The 17,784-nt window shown below is 33.7% G+C and overlaps 1 protein-coding gene across 1 annotated transcript in view; it reads right to left on the bottom strand.

Annotated features, from left to right (window-relative positions):
• LOC150102506 (GDP-D-glucose phosphorylase 1) overlaps positions 1-17,784 on the bottom strand; it is a 125,037-nt gene that overhangs the window by 10,300 nt on the left and 96,953 nt on the right. The window contains exons 9-11 of the mRNA XM_090399607.1: positions 17,682-17,782; positions 10,599-10,753; positions 2,811-2,876 (exon numbers count right to left, since the gene is read on the bottom strand). Coding sequence (XP_090255733.1) covers positions 2,811-2,876; positions 10,599-10,753; positions 17,682-17,782 — 322 coding nt within the window. The remainder of the gene's footprint in view (positions 1-2,810; positions 2,877-10,598; positions 10,754-17,681; positions 17,783-17,784) is intronic.

Raw genomic sequence — 17,784 nt, 5'->3', positions numbered from 1 at the left:
TAATTTCAGCAAAATAAAGTAATAAAAAATATAGAGCATTAAAAAAAAAAAGGAAAGGCTGCAGTTCCTTGTTTTAGGTTGAGGAAATTCAGGAAATATGACTTCTGCATTACTTCAACCTTGGTATCACTTCTGGATTGGTTGGTTGGTTTTTGAGAGCTGCTCAGCTCTCAAAAACCAACCAAATCTCAATAAATACGGTTGCATTAAGCTTCCGAAGATTTGGTAAACACTCATCACCAGAGTTCCCACCTTACATTCCAGGCCACCTACTACTGCCCTTAGAGGGCGCTCTACCTAGATAGGACTTTAGTGTCACTCACGTGGTTGGGCTTAGTATTGCTTGTTATTTGTATATATGTTACATTAATTGTTTTTGTAATCCCCGTAGATGTCCTAGTGACTAGGACGAAATATAGGAAGTATTAAATTCTATTTTAATTCTTTTTGAGTGTTGTAAAAAATCCATTAAGCCTCCAACATGATGTCCTCACAGCACTTAAGCCTCTACACAAGTATCCACTAATAAAAATTTTAATAATTTAATTCTTTATTTTAGGTTACCATTGTGATTAAGGGTAATGAACTGCTTTACTATAAATGTAGAAAAAAATCAGTTGTCTGTGTTATAATTTTGTTTAATGCAGAAACAAAATTTTCTGAGCTGCATTAAATTAAATTTGATTATTTTCTTCTTTGTCTATGTAAAAATAAAATCTTATTGCCAGACTTTAGCATCCACCTTGACTGTTGCTATCTGGGATTACGTTGTTCCCTCTTCTGTTCCACTCATGTAAAATAAATTATTTCAATTTATTTTTCTTCTCCCATCTATACACTACAGAAAAACATTCAACTTATTTGTACAATAGACACAGCATAGTATATTGTTTTCTCTTTCCAAATGAGTATTATGGAGGCAGCATTTTTTTTTCTTGTTATAAATTCTGTCCTTCCTCCTAAATATGCAGTCAGATAAATTGCAAAGTCAGTATGTAAATTCTCTATGTTTAATTCTGCGAGAGCATCTATTCTTCTAGATTATATAGAAATTATTGCAGTTCGTTGCAAAAAAAATAAGGATAAATATTCCTGAAATATCGAATTAAACTTCTTGTTTCTCAATCTACAATAGAATTTTATATATATATATATATATATATATTTAACCTTCCCATATCATTTCATGCTCAGGATTGATTTTATTTTATTGATATCAACTATGATGAAAGTTATATTAGGTCTTTTTTAAGATTAACACATACTATTTGGATTACAAGACCATAGATTTTAATACACATACATACATACAAAAAATGTCTACTAGTTTTGCTAGCTATAACTGACTAGCTTTGTCAAGACGAGAAGGAATTCAGTAACGGTTAACAACAGTTAGACAAAATCGGAAGGCTCGCATGACATGATACGCATGAAGCGTGAAGAGTCAGTCATTGTTACAAAGTCACATTACATAATTTTTGGCATAATGTAGTTCCACTAAACTGAATGAGTTAATCAGATTTTTCCACATATCCTTTAATATAACACCTTGATTTCGATTAAAGTTATATCCTATTCGTAGTATTAATGCAGCTTCTTTAAAAGTTCAACAACCGCAATCCTCTTCTATATATAGCATGGAGCTGTTATCCCAATCTATTGCGTGGTTTGAAGTTGAGAAATGATGTGCCAAACCTGAGGTGTCTATTCTGTTGTGATTGACATCTACATGTTCCTTCTTTCTAATTTCTAGGCTTCTCAAAGTTTGGCCTATGTAGGATAGTCCACACGTGCATGGTATGCTATAAACACCTGCATATTTGAAGAAAGCTACGTTGTCTTTAGGGGATCATAACAACTGTCTAGTGGTACTCGATCCCCTAAAGACAACATAGCTTTCTTCAAATATGCAGGTGTTTATAGCATACCATGCACGTGTGGACTATCCTACATAGGCCAAACTTCCAGAAGCCTAGAAATTAGAAAGAAGGAACATGTAGGAGATGTCAATCACAACAGAATAGACAAACCATGCAATAGATTGAGATAACAGCTCCATGTCATATATAGAAGAGGATTACAGTTTGTCGAACTTTTAAAGAAGCTGTAATAGTCCTATGAACAGGATATAACCTTAATCGAAACCAAGGTGTTATATTAAAGGATATGTGAAATCTGATTAACTCAATCAGTTTAGCGGAGCTACATTACGCCAAAAATTATGTAACGCGACTTTGTAAAAACGACTGACTCTTCACGCTTCATACATATCATGTCACATGAGCTTTCCAATTTTGTCTAACTGTTGTTAACTGTTACTGCATTCTTTTGTTTGTTTTTTTGCATTTATTAATAGTTTTTTTTACCTTCTCATCTTGACAAAGCTAGTAGACGTTTTTTGTATATATGTGTATTAAAACCTATGGTCTTGTAATCCAAATAGCATGTGTTGATATCAACTATTTCGAATCCTTACAAAAATTTGTTGAAATTTCTCAATTTTCCTCATATGCCGAATTTTGCCTATAGCAAAATTTAATGTGAATTATGTCTTCTCAAAATACTCAAATATTTCTGATTTCATTTGGATCATTTTGTACTCTTACTGGATGATGTTTAAAATCTAAAAACAAAATTATCAAGATTTCAGTTCTAGTTTCAAAGGACCATTTTTAGTTACAAAATTAGGTAAAATAAACAGTGTACAGTACGTATAAGTCAAAAATTCTCTAGGTAGCCTATATATATATAAATTTTCAAAAATGTTTGATGTCAGTATTGTACAGACTGATATTCAAAAAAATACTTACTTTTAATTGGCAGGTGACCTGCAAGTTCACATAAAGCAGGGTTGAAAGCTTCGTCATTTTTTGCTCCTTAAAAATTATAAGACTTTTAAAAAACTTCATTATATAAAAATTTGATTAATTCATTAAATATAACGCATTGTGCTATGAAAAAGTAGTTACACAAACTGCTCATAGATATAATCAATAACTTAGTTGCTATTGGTAATCAAATATGAAATAATTGAGATGTTCATCAATTGGATGTGATGATTGATAAACATACAGATGCACGTAAATGCATTTATGTCCAGTGGTAGATTTTAAAAAGACAATGAAAATATGCAAATAGACAACAGAATTAGATAAGCTGGTATGGAAGGAAATCAACTGAATAAATTTATATTTATTCAGTTAAGAGAGAAATTAATGAAAAAACACTAAATTAGTTGTATACAAGACGGTGTTCAAACCAATTTTAATTTACTGAGAGCTGGGTTAGAAATAAAACACTTGAATGAAGACTGGAAACCACAGATATGAGAGTTCTGAGAAAGATTAGGGAAGTGAACAGATGGCATCAAGGGTGGTATCATATTAAAAATGAAGATATTAAGAAAGAACTCAACATTCGGGAATGTTAGCAGAGCTAATCTCAGGTGGCATGGTCTCTTGAAACATTCCTCTCTAGAATGGGGAGGAAAGATTAGTATAACAAGTGTTCTTTGCCAGGTTGGCAAGAAAAGGACCCAGAGGAAGACCAATATCTGGTTGAATTGATACAGTAAAATGTGCCTTAGAAGACAGAAATATAAGATCTGATAATATTTTATCAGATCTTATGTGGAATCTTGACAGATAACAGATTAATTTGGAGGAAAACTGTTGATCAGAAGTTAGTAATGATGTAACTTTTCATGTAATATTGTCATCATATCCTGTGCATGTCAGGAATTTGTTTCAGGATGGTTAAAGTCAGGTCTTTCTTTAGCAATTTATTTGCAGTTTATCAAAATGTGACAAATGTGCTGGTAACAGAAAATATAGCAATATAAATTAAAGATACCAAGAAATTATATACTTGGATAAAGGATTTAACCAAGTGTAAGCAAACAAGTTTGCACCTGAACTATATTCAGGACTGGTGCAACTTATAAAAAAGCTAATGACTTCACATCACTTGCCTTAGTATCTCATAATGCAAAGCACATCTTGTGGATATGTATAATGCTATGCATTATGGAAAAGGTCACTACCTAGACCAGTTTCGACCTTTATTCAGGTCTCATCAGTCGGAGCCAAACCCAGAAGTGATACTAAGGTTGAAGTAATGCAGAAGTCATATTTTCATATACGAGTAGCCAAAGGGTGTCGCACCTTATTAAAAATATTCTGGATTAGAGAAAGGTATTGGAAGTTTTTCCACTTGGTTATACTATAAATTAACTTTCTATAATCCAGAGTATTTTTAATAATAAGTTGTGACACCTTTTGGCTATTGGTATATGAAAATATGACTTTTGCATTATCACCTCTGAGTCTGGCTCCCACTGATGAGACCTCAATAAAGGTCAAAACCTGTCTCTGGGTAGTGATCCTTCCTATAATGCATAGCATTATACATCTCCTTACGGAGATGTGTTTTGCATTATAGGATCCTAAGGCAAGTGATGTGTAGTCGTTAGCTGTTTTATACAAGTTGCCCCAGTCCTAAAAATAGTTCAGGTACAAACTTGTTTGCTTACACTGGATAAAGGATTAAATGAAGTGGAAAAACTTCCAATAAGTATAGCAATATGTTTTAGCTTCTGAAAAACAACTGATAGGATGTTGGTCTCTTCTCTACACATACACAACAACCTGTCAGTTGTCTGATAAGGAAGATGATCGGTAGCCAGACAACTACTGTTCAACTAAATTATTAATGATATTTAATGTGAGTTAATGGGAGGGTTTTTTTTAATCACTCACACACATGAGCATTTGCAAGGCCTTAGCAAAGTAATCTGTTGCTATGGTTAAAGAGCTGGAGGGCTTAGGTCTTTACAGATTACTTCATGTGGAAGGCTGTTCCATAAAACAGAGAAAAGACTGGGAGTAGCAAGTATGGCGAGTCTTCAGTTCTTGAAAAGCAGTTGCATGTGTTTCTGTAGATGTAGATTTAGTGGTGGGAACATAATGGATCTTAGTTCTGCTGCACAATGCCTGGGAAATATTTGTAGAAGAAAGTGTGAGAGAGGATTGAATCATCAGTGCAACCATCTGAACTGCATTTGAAATTTTGTGAGAGGTCTGTGGTGCATCACCCCAAATGTGAGAGCAGTATTTCATGGTTGAAATGGATTGGAGATTTGTACAGAAGTAACATCTTGAGTGAAAAAGGATGCCAAGTTTTCTGGAAGCTGAAGTGTTGATGATTATTCTAGCAAAAATAAGGAGTAAGAGTCAATCTGAGAAGAGAAATCTGGTCTTGGCTAGTAAGTTAGCCTTATCAAAGGTGTTTTTTGTGTAAGAAAACTTTTAAAAACATTCAAAAGTATCTCACATACTTATTCACTGACAAAGCACACACACACATTGCTAACCACACAATTTACAGGAATGGCCTCTTATTCTCTAACTTCTGCAACATACTGCAAAAAGAGGTGTGTGTCAATCCTATAAAACCCCTTTGATAACTTATATCTATGTCATATCTATATCTATCAACTAGCCTTTGTAATGCGCAGATCTTCATATGTCCTCACAGGGAACATTAAAACATTCCACAGACCTGTCACAACCTTAATCAATTGTGATGGTGGATCTCCTCATCCACAATTAATCCAAACACGGCCTTACGCTGCTCAGTTGATACATGCCAAACATTTTTGATTAAAACTTCCTTTAGATTTTTTTAGTTATTGAAAAAAATAATTACAGAATAGAGCTGTAGCTATCCACAACATGGTAAAAAAAAAAAGCAATCAAAATTTTTAAACAAAAGTACCATACCGGGGTGCTTAAGGGTCAAAGCTGTATAACTGAGAGGAGACCTCCAAATAGCCTTTAAAGGAATGCGGAGAACCGACCAGGGCTTCTGACCTAATGTCCAATCCTCACCTTCTCGTGGTGCACCCTGTTGGGTATCTACTTTGATACTGAACGAACGAGGATGGGCTGGCAATTTGGGATTTAGCCGACCAAATTGTATTCTTATTAGTTCAACCAAAATATAGAATGATGGTAAAACATGACAAAATTTCATGCCGGCTGGGGCGTCGCCCGGTTAAACAAGGCCCCCGTTGTTTTCACCAGGGAACCAGGGCGAACAGCGAAAAGTCAGCTACTGGAACAAATCTGAAAACAAACCCCAACTCAACATCACCAGAGTTAAAGATCGGTACTATCAACGTAAGAAGCCTGAATGGCAAAGAAATGGAGCTAGCTGAGGAATTAGATAAGTACCAGATCGACATAATAGGGGTGACTGAAACAAAAAAGACCAAAACTGGTGAGATCTTTCTGAGCAATAAATACAAAATGTTATATTCAGGCAATAACAATCAAGGAAAAGAAGGAGTAGCCATAGTATTCAACACAAAATACGAGGCTAATCTTCTTGAATGGCAGTCAGTCTCAAGTAGAGTAATGTGGGCAAATATGAGAATGGGGAACTGGACAATGAGACTTATTTGTGCCTATGGTCCCACAGAAGGTTCTACTAAGGTAGAAGTGGAGGAATTTTTTGAGGCTTTAGAAAAAGCAACTGACACAATGAAAAAGGAAAAGTTGGTCCTTGTTGGGGATCTAAATAGTAGAGTAGGAAATGATTGTGAGACATACAAAAATATTTTGGGAAAATTTGGAGAAAAGAGCAAAGCTAATAATAATGGCAAATATCTGTTGGATTTCTGCTCAGGACATGGACTAGTTATTACTAACACCATGTTCCAACATAAAAATGTGCACAAATTCACATGGAGAGAAGAGGCTAGGAATAAGAAAAGTCTCATTGACTATGTTATTGTTGATAGTGATGTTTTCTCCCTGGTGCAGGACACCAGAGTGTACAGAGGATTTGAAATTGGAAGTGATCACTATTTAGTCTTGAGCAGGATAAAATTGAATTTCATATTGAAAAGAATAACATGTAAGAAAGTTTTAAAGCGAATAAAAGTTGAGCAGCTCTCAGATGTAAACTGTAGACTAAAATACAGAAATATTATTGAAAAGAAAATGAAAGAGTTTGAGAACAGGAATCAAACCTTGGAGATTCAGTGGCAAACTCTGAAGGAAACATTGATTGATTCTGCCAGAGAGGCATGTGGTGAGGTTGTGTGCAAAGATAAAAAAATCAGAACTCCCTGGTGGACACAGGAAGTTAAAGAGGCAGTGAAGGAAAAGAAGAAAGCATATCAAAAGTTCCTGGCAAATAAGTCAGCTTTTACTCTTACAGAATACAGAGACAAATGTAAGAAAGCTAAACAGTGTGTAAAACTAGCTAAACAAAAGTCATGGGAGGACTTTGGCAAGAATATAGAAAATAAATATCAAGAAGGTGGCAAAATATTCTGGAGGTTGTTGAAGAAGCTTAAGAATGGAGGAAAGAGTGCTATAAAAGGAATTAGAGATGATAAAGGTGACATGAAAACGGGAGAAAAAGATATCCTTGAAGTATGGAGTAATTACTTTGAAAAACTGCTAAATGAAACAAGCAGTGATGAGAGCACAGTGGTAAAAATCACTGACCACGCATGCAGTCAGGAATACATATCCATACTTGAAGTAGAAAAAGCCATCAAAGGCTTGAAATGTGAAAGGCAGCAGGAGTAGATGATATTCGACCAGAAATGCTGAAGTATGGTGGTATAAGAGTCTTACAGTGGCTGCACTGCATAGTTCAGAAAGCCTGGACAGAGGGACGAATTCCCGATGAATGGAGTAGAGCTCTCATAGTACCCATATATAAAAAGGGAAATAAAACTGAATGTGAGAATTACAGAGGTATTTCCCTACTGAGTGTTCCTGGCAAGATCTATGCAAGTATACTTGAGAAACGGTTGAGAAGAATTGTGGAAGAAAAGCTTGGTGAAGAACAAGCTGGATTCAGGCCAAATAGAGGCTGTCAGGATCAGATCTTCACTTTACGACAAATAGTCGAGAAAGCATGGGAATATAACAAAGATCTGTATTTAAGTTTTGTCGATTTGGAAAAGGCATATGACAAGGTGCCAAGAGAGAAGCTATTCAATACGCTGCAGTTATATGGTGTCAATGGGGCATTATATCAAGCAATACTTAGTCTTTATTTGAAATGTGAGTCAGCAGTTAGAATTGAAGGAAGTACAGGAAGATGGTTTAATGTTAAATCTGGTGTGAGACAAGGATGTACATTATCCCCTCTGTTATTCATTATCTATATGGATCACATTATGAAGGAATGTGGTATTAAACCTGATATCAAAATTGGAGATGTTAATGTCAGCTCTTTGCTTTATGCGGATGATGTTATACTTCTAAATAAATCCGCTACAAGTCTGCAAGATTCTCTGACTAAATTGAATAGCTGTTGTAATAGATATGGTATGAAGGTCAGCAATAAAAAGACAAAGACAATGAAAATAGGCAGAATCATTGAAAATGTCAACTGTGTTGTGAATGGAGAACCTGTGGAACAAGTAAAACATTTCAGCTACTTAGGCACAATTTTTACTGAAGATGGTAAACTAAATATAGAAATAGACAACAGAATCAGCAAAGCTGGTATCGTGGGAAGTCAATTGAATAAATTCATATGGAATAAGAAAGAAATTAGTCGGAACACTAAATTAGCTGTATACAAGACTGTGTTCAAACCAATTTTAACTTATGGATCTGAGAGCTGGGTCAGAAGTAAAACACTTGACCAAAGACTAGAGACCGCAGATATGAGAGTCCTGAGAAAGATTAGAGGCGTGAACAGATGGCATCAATGGCAATATCATATTAAAAATGAGGATATTAGGAAAGAACTTGACATTGTCAGCATCCAGGAATGCGTTAGCAGAGCTAATCTCAGATGGTATGGTCACTTAAATAGAATGGGAGAGGAAAGATTAGCAAAACAAGTGTTCTCTGCCAGGTTGGCAGAAAAACGACCCAGAGGAAGACCAAGATATAGGTGGATTGATACGGTACAAAGTGCCTTAGACGATAGAAATATAAGATCTGATAATGTTGGAGTCTTGACAAGTAACAGACTGATTTGGAGGAAAATTGTAGATAGGAAGTTAGTAATGATGTAATTTTTTTCATGTAGTACTGTCATATCCTGTACACCCCTTGAGGGTACATGGCAGGAATTTGATGATGATGATGAAGTACCATACCCACTAAAGACCTTTTGGACCCTTCTGAGGGAGGAAGAAACCACACTTTTTTGGAAAATGCCAGAGAAGTATCATTTTCCCATCAGCACTCAGATGTTCACTCTCCCAAGCACTAAATGTGATCAGTTGCAGTGGTCAGACAAGAACTGGTATTTTCAAACTGATCTTGCAGCTGGATTAGAGAAATGAATACACTACAATATTATTGGGTTTTCTAAATCATTTAACAGAATATCTCTTCCATTTATATAACCTTTCAAGCGATAAAAACAGGGAATTGACTGAAAATTCAAGCCCACATTGCAAACACAAAAATGACAAAGGATAACAGCAAGGTAGAGAATGAAGTTATTGTGCCTCTTTGCAAGGCCAGATCTTCAGAGACAATGAAAACTGCATTGGAATGAGGGCAAGAGACAGAGAGAATGAAGTGAAATCAAGACACTGGAATATTGGTTACGTGGAAATAAAGGAAATATGGGCTCCCGGCCCTAATGAATAAGCAGAAAAAAGATAATATGATAGACCAGAGCAAACTTCTAAAAGGATTTTATAAAATTCAGTTGTGGAAGGTAAAAGAACTATCAGCTATTCCTGGAAGCTGACTGTTCTTCTTGGAATGAATGAGAGTGGAATGGATTGCCAGTGGAAGTGGTACATGATTACGAGTGAATTTAAGACTAATTCTAAGTTAAGCAGGTCACAATTACTATTATAAGAACCTCCAGGAAGTACTTTCTTTTAAATAATAAATTTCCACTTGATATTTGTTGTAGTTTGAATAGATTTGTTAATTAGTCAAAATACAAACTAGATATTTGTAAAATTTGTTATCAAACACATTAATTTGCATCATCCATAACTAACTTCATCCCAAAATAATATCTCAATCTCACATTCGTAACACAACTCAAAATTCATTAGTGACATACGAAAGGTATGTTCACCAATTAGCTTATTTAAAACTAGTTAAATTTTTTTGTCAAAATAAAGGATCTTGTAAAGTTGAAATGATTATTTTAGATATTGAGACATTTACTCAAATTACCCATGGCCTCTGCATAATAAACAATTAGTAGCAGTATAGACTGCAGCTCATCATGTGGTAATCTCTGCTAAAGAACATTTTAAAATGTCTGAGCTTTAAAGCAATAGATAATTCTTGATTTCATGATTCAGCAAGAAAAAAAAAACTGATGTCATCTTAAGCCATTTAATCATTTAGCTTTGTTATGGCTATAAACTCTGAAAATTTCCACACAACTTTTATCCCTCCATTGTGCTGAACTGCCATTAAACAGAAACTTCCAGATATTTTCAGTAGCCTGTAAGTTATGTTGCTTGTTTTGGTATTGTTGCCCCCCCCCCATATATTTAGTTTTATTTAAAAATAAAAACAATTTAGCTTGTTGGATCATGAAAATTTCTCTTTCATCACTTATTTTGTTAAATATTTGCTTACCAAATGATGCTTTACGAGCCCAGAGATAAACTCTAATAGCTTTATAAGTCTTTTTATCTTCGGTACCACTTTGTTGAAATTTAGTTCCTCTAGTGATGAATAAATTATGTGGAATACATTTTTGAACTAGAAAGTTAACTACTTTCATAACAGACCTAAAAACAGAAACATAATTATTTACACATAAAGAAAATAGATATAAATGGATTTATGAACAAATTTCGATTTTCACATTTGGAAAACATTTCTAGGGTATGTTTTCTAAATATACTTAAGAGAGTACATTTACTTTCAGGAAATATAACTTATTTTAATATTTATACACTTTTATCCACTGCAGCACGAACTCCTGAACTTTGCAAAGTATGAATGTTCTTGTAAAAATCTCACCTAAAAGTTTTGCTTTTTTTCCAGTTTCTATATATGTTTGGTGAGAATTTTATTTAATGAGAATACATTTTTTATGATAAGATAATCTAAAAATATATAATGTGATTTGTCATTTAGTAGTGCAATTATATGCTTAGTATTATGGAGCTGCCATGTGGTTAAGTGATAGCGATATAAAATAATTAATTGTAGTTATAAATAGTAAACTTGCTTATTGTATATTATAATCCTTAGGAAATAACACAGCAATGTTGAATGTGTGCAAGCACAGTAATAATGGTAGCCATGTTGTTACTTGAGTTACGCTTTGAATCTTGGTAACGGACATGCGCATTATTTATTTATTTTTTAAATTTTTTTTTAGAACAGCTGTTATTTGGTAACAGGAATGCTAGAGTAGGCAAGCAAAGGAGCAGAGCCAAAGAGGTTTAATAAAATACTGACTTAAGTTCTAAAATCTCAGAAAAAAAAGTTTTCATATACCAAGCCTCTGTATGTGAAAATATTTTCCGCGAGCGATTTGGAATCTGGTGAAAGTTACAGTACTGAGAATGTATTTGGAACTGTTAATTAATATATTCCTGCTGTTTGTGAAATTTTTTCTTCATGCCTACATTCGGAAAACTGAAAAGTAGACTGGGTGCTATTTTCAGTTTATTTTTATAGAAATATTTTGTTTTGTCTCTCAATATTGAATAGAGTATGAGAGAAAATTGAGCTCATTTATGTTTTTTTAAATGACCATTTAATTAATCTGTGTGTTATTTATTGTATATAAATATGTTTAAAGTAAATATTTTAATTTTTTTTTTTTTCTAATTGAGCTCCAATCCTGAAGTCAATGCACTATCACAGATACGAATCTAGAACATTCTAATCAACAAAAAAGTAAAATTAAATATACTGTTATTTTACTCCACGGCTGTCTTTAAATATAGATTGGACATATATAGGTGGGGAGTGGGGAATAAGTTACAAGGAGTAGATCAAGCTTGCACACATAACGTATAACAATCTCACACTTTTGCAAACAAAACATGTTTTTTTTAAATATATGCAGTGTTAATTATACTAAGTTTCCACCAAAGAATGCCAGTATTTTATATGTAAATCATGCAAAAAAAAAATAAATAACATACAAGTAACAAAACTTGTGAATGACACTTTGATGTGTCAAGTTGTTTTTAGGTGAACCGTATATATATGTTACAAGTTACTGGATGAAACAACATCCATGGATCAGGAAACCATCAAAAGACCGAAACATACCATGCAAGACCTCCTAGAATATACGGTTCACTTAAATTACATAAAAGCAACTATCCGCTTAGACCTACTGTCTATTCTATAAGCAGCCCTATGTATAAAATATCAAAATTTTTGTCTAACCTTCTTCGTCCCCTCAGCTTCATCGCTAAAAAATTCCAGAGCTTCACACAAAAATAAGACATTAAATTGTCAGATACAAACATGTTAATAATCTTTGACATTGTCTCTCTCTTCACTAATATCCCTCAACAAAGAGACAATAGAATTGTTAACCCCAAAATTTCCATTTGATATTGTGGAATTATTCAAATTTACAATCACATCAGGTTACTTCACATGGAAAGATAAAATGTATAAACAAGAGGAGGGAAGAGTAATGGGCTCACCCTTATCACCTAACTTAGCCAACTTTTCTCTTGAACACTCAGAAGAAATAATTTTCACCCAAAACCAACATCCTCACATCAAATTCACACTAGAAAAGGAATCATCTCAAGGCATTTCCTTCTAACCTAATCAAGATGGTTCTATTTTCACTTCTGTCTATTGAAAACCAACTTTTTCTGGTAGTTACAAATATACAGCCAATGTATTGTGGATATAGTTATATCCACAATACATTGGCTCACCATCCATCTCAAAAATACAGCATCATAAAATCTTTGGTATCCAGAGCACACAAATTTTGTTCCTCTAAAGAATCTTTAAAACAAGTATTGGAAATTATTAAAGATACAGCCTTACTAAATGGATTTAATCCAATAACAACTCAAAAAATTATTAGCCACCCTCCAAAACATCAACCTAGACAAGAAGAAGCCCACAGGACTTCTATACCATATATCAAAGGTATCACTGCATGCTTATTAAAAATTTTGAAGAAATACAAACTTGCTGCTACCTGGCATATATATATAAGTGCCATGTTCTTTGTAACTTGTCTTATTATGGATAAATAGGAAGATCTGTAAATAAATGCATCGTTGAACATCAAGAATACATCCATCTTAACAAATCTCACAAATCTAGTCACGCACAACATGGAGTTGAAAATGCCAACCGCAGGATCCAATGACAACACACCAACTACTACATCGATCCATATATAAGCATGAGTGTTTATATAAAGAAAGTGCTGAAACCTTATGGCCCAAACCCAATCTTAACCGTAACAATGAGCAAGAATGGGTAGCATTAACATGCTACTGTATACATAGAGGGATTCCAATGTAAGCGTGCGCACTAATGTATTTTTTTGAATGTAATTCCTATTGTTGTTTAATAACTGTACTGATGATGTCTTGTGATACTTTTTAATAATATGTAAATATTAAGACGAAATATTTACATATTATTAAAAAATTAATTACTGTGACATACGTGTGAATTTATAGTTACAGTATGAATACTCCACAGGTTTCTCTATATAAGAATAGTTTTACAATAATTAACACAGTTTCTGCTACGTGTGCTTTAGCACCTCTAATTTTGTCTTAACTCATGTAATGAAGGCAATTTTTATGTACACTTCATTCTTTATGTGACTCCACAGAAAATAGAGTTAAAGGGTACGATCATAAGGTTGACCAGGAAATTGATCCTTTTTTTTACTCAACCATTTATAAGGATCCCGGATTAGTGCATAATTTTTTTTTCTATATCCAAATGTGCCTCTAAAATTTGATTAGTGCACCTATATACATCTTAAAAATAAATGTTACAGATTTTAAAAATTTCCTATGTATACATTTTTTATGGCTAACTATTTTAAAAAATCACTCACCAGGATGAAATAATTTAGTTACCAATTTAAAACATTTTACAAAGTTATTTTTTAATGGCATATTACACTATTTCCATGTACACTATGTTCCAAATTTACCACCAAAATTTATGTCGTCTGCTAATTACATAGCATTTTGCTGATCGTATCTCTTGCCTCCTTTGGAATTGTTTTCCTTACTTTTTTTATTTTAAAGTATTTTCCCAGCCTTTAATCATGAGTAAAAGAATTAGTAAGCAAAAGTGGAAGTGTGAAAAAGATTGAAAAAGTATTCTCAGTAGAAGAAAAACTTGAATAATAAAAAAAAAAAAAAAAAAAAATGAACAAAGCAAGTCTAGAGCAAAGAGGGGACGAGAATACAAAATGGGTGAATCAACTATAAGAGCAATTTTAAGCAAAGCTGCTGAATACAAAGAGAAAGGTAAGGCTGCTTCAAGTTCATCATGCATGCAGACTACTTGAAATCAAAGTATTATAATGACTGAATTAGAGAGAATTCTTCTATATGGATCGAAGATTCTAATCAAAAATGGATCTTGCTAAGCACTGACCTAATTAAATCAAAAAAATTAGGTCTCTTTGCAACCTTGAAAGAAAGGGCTATCAACAATGGAAAAGAAGAATTCCATGTTAGTGGGGTGGTTTGAGCATTTCAAAAACAGAAATAGCTTACATAATGTTCAGATCACAGGCAAAGCTCCAAGTGCAGATAAGGAGGTGGCCACATATTATCCAGAGATTTTGAAGAAAATTGTGGAAGAAGAGGGCTATTGTGACCAACAAATATTTAATGTCAATGAAATAGGCCTTTTTTGGAAGCAAATGAGTCCCAAGTCTTTTCTGGCCAACTCAGAGAAATCTTAGCCTGGTTATAAAGTCACAAAGTCGAATGAAATTACTGCTGGCAATATGTCAGCTGTTTGGAAGCACATTCTTCCACATTGTGCAAATGATTTTAGAGGCTTTTCAAATGAAATGAATGTTGTTGTTGTTGTAGAGGAAATTTACAACATCGGGCATGAACTGGGTTTTGATAAGATTGATAACATACAAGAGTTAATTAAATCTCATTCTGAGGAATTGAGTGATTCCGACCTGCTAAATTTAGATGCACAGCAGGAAGATCCTGAAGAAAATTTAACCACTGACAGTCAGCCAAAAGAGATGTCACAGGATTTCAAGAAAGAAGCAGTAAAATTTGCAGAAGAGTAGAAGAGGCAATTAGGGCCATACTATCACTTGTATGAAAAAAAGAAACAAAATGCCTACCAAACTACGTCAGCTCAATTCTTTGTTAAGAAGTAGAATAATAAATTTATATTCTCAATATGTTTTTATTGTCTTTCAGCTTCATGGATTTTCCTTTAACTAGGCCCTGAGAAGACACCCAATTCTTTTATAAAAAAAATTAAAGAGTCCAAAAAAGAAATTTGAGGAACGAATTATACTTTTTCCCATAAGTTATTATATTTGATTAGTGCATTTTCGATTAATATACCTGTTTTTTAGAAAATATTTTTCTGCATGTTTCCAACATGTGGAAGTGTTGCAACAGGCTGGAAAATAAAGGGATATCCCTTAAGTGAATTTACAGTGTACATGTAATGCACACTGTAAATTCACCTTAGGAGAAAATTTCTTTCAGGATTCGATGGATAAACTACAAGGGTTGTCTGAAAAGTTCTCGGCCTAACAATGAAAAAATGAATTTATAAATTCAATTAATTTTTTTTTTTTAACTTTCAATTTCCATTTAAATTGAATGGAAATTGAAAGTAAATTGCCAAAAAGGAAAATTATTCTTGTTAGAGAACAGCTTAGAATTATGCAATTATTAATCCTCTTTTCCAGACATACTAGTATCCCAAATGTCAGAATCACTGCTATAGTTAATTATTTTTATTTTTCAACATAATCTCCCTTAAGACTAACACATTTATTCCAGTGATGATCCAGTGCCATAATCCCATCCCTGTAGTGGTTCTCAGTAAGATCTGCAAAATATCCCTCTACAGATGCAATCACCTCTTGATTCAAACAAAACGCTGACCAGCAAGGAAGAGGGAGCCAATTATGGGGAATTAGGGTGGATGTTCCAACAATTCATAGTGCAGATCCCTTAATTTTCCCATTGCCAAAGCATCTTTGTGGGCAGGTGCAATGTCATGATGAAAGATGATTTTTTCTTCTGCAAACCGGATCTTTAACCAGACTAGATGAAAAAATTTGTGAGAAAAGATCCGGTTTGCAGATCGGAATAATATTCCCTGGTTATTGTTTTACCCATTTCAAGATAATTAATAAACAAAATGCCTTTAGCATCCCAAAACACTGATGCCATGACCTTTCCTGCTAATGGAACCGACTTAGTCTTCTTTGGCACTGAACAACCGGCTTCTGTCCACTGTTTTGACTGCTGTTTGGATTCTTGTGTGTAATGGTGAATCCAAGTCTCATCCATAGTAATAAATTTACACACAAAATCAGTTTTATTCTTGTTAAAATGCTCCAAGCATTGTTCAGAGATTTTCATGCAAGTGGTGCGTTTATGATCTGCTGTGAGCAAGCGCAGCACCCATCTTGCACAAAGCTTTTTCATTTGCATTTCTTCGTGCAAAATATATCCTACACATTCTTTTGAAATGCCTATAGTCTCAGCAATTTTATGCACTTTGACTCGCCAGTCATTCAATACCATGTCATGCACTTGACCGATGATTTCTGGTGTTGTTACACTTTTTGGACGTCCTTCACGTGGATCGTCTTCAAGGCTCGTACGGCCACGTTTAAACTCGGCAGCCCGTTTCTTAATTGTTGAAAATAATTATAGTAATCGGGTTTAATTTTCTCTTTATTAATTCTAACAACGATCAGTTTACTGTTATGGATATTTTAATCTGTTCATCACACATCCATTGATAAGATCAATTCCTATTATATAGTCAGAGAAGATGATCTCCATTTATTACTGGCATGGAGCTCACTCTCTTCTTCGGAAGAAAATGAACTTATATATGGTATACAACTACAAAATGGTGATAAGACTGTCAGGGATTTTAAGTTCAAGTTCCTTATGAATTTAAGGGGCGGGGGGATAGTTTATTCATGATATTGTTCTGTGGCATGAGGATCAAAAGTTATTTTTTGATGAAATGTAGAAAAGATTAAGGCCATTAATTATTTTTGTGAAGTAAACAAATTATCATGGTTAAATTAATAAGAAATAGTCTTGGCAGTGATTAAGTGCTGACTCGTTTTTTTTTTTTTTTGGGGGGGGGGGGAGAGAACCATGACAATAAGCATATAAAATACCTAAAAAAATAGTAACCAGATTATTTTGCATTGTTTTTTCTTTCAATGGCAAAAGGCTAAAAAAAATTCAAACAATTTTCAACTTCATAAATAGAAGCTTCTCCAAGGAATTAATTCCTTTGGTAATTGTATAAAATTATAGTTTTTTTTTTTTTTTTTTTACTTTCAATTTCCATTTAAAGGTGCCAAAAAAGAAAATTATTCTTGTTAAAGAACAGCTTAGAATTATGCAATTATTAATCCTCTTTTCCAGACATACTAGTATCCCAAATTTCAGAATCACTGCTATAGTTAATTAATTTTAATTATTAGCAGGTAAATTTTCTTACCTTACAATATTATACACCTCCCTGTCTAACAACTGAAATGCAAATCCTTTAGAAGGATAATCTGCAATTTCAAAACAGTCTCCAGCTATATGGTTTACAGCCT

This window comes from Typopeltis vanoorti, chromosome 10 (genome assembly GCF_054136105.1).
Source record: "Typopeltis vanoorti isolate ZY-2024b chromosome 10, IOZ_Tvanoo_1.0, whole genome shotgun sequence".
Classification (NCBI taxonomy): domain Eukaryota; kingdom Metazoa; phylum Arthropoda; class Arachnida; order Uropygi; family Thelyphonidae; genus Typopeltis; species Typopeltis vanoorti.
Note: the sequence above shows the minus strand (reverse complement) of the source record. Positions and strands in the feature narration are given on the sequence as shown.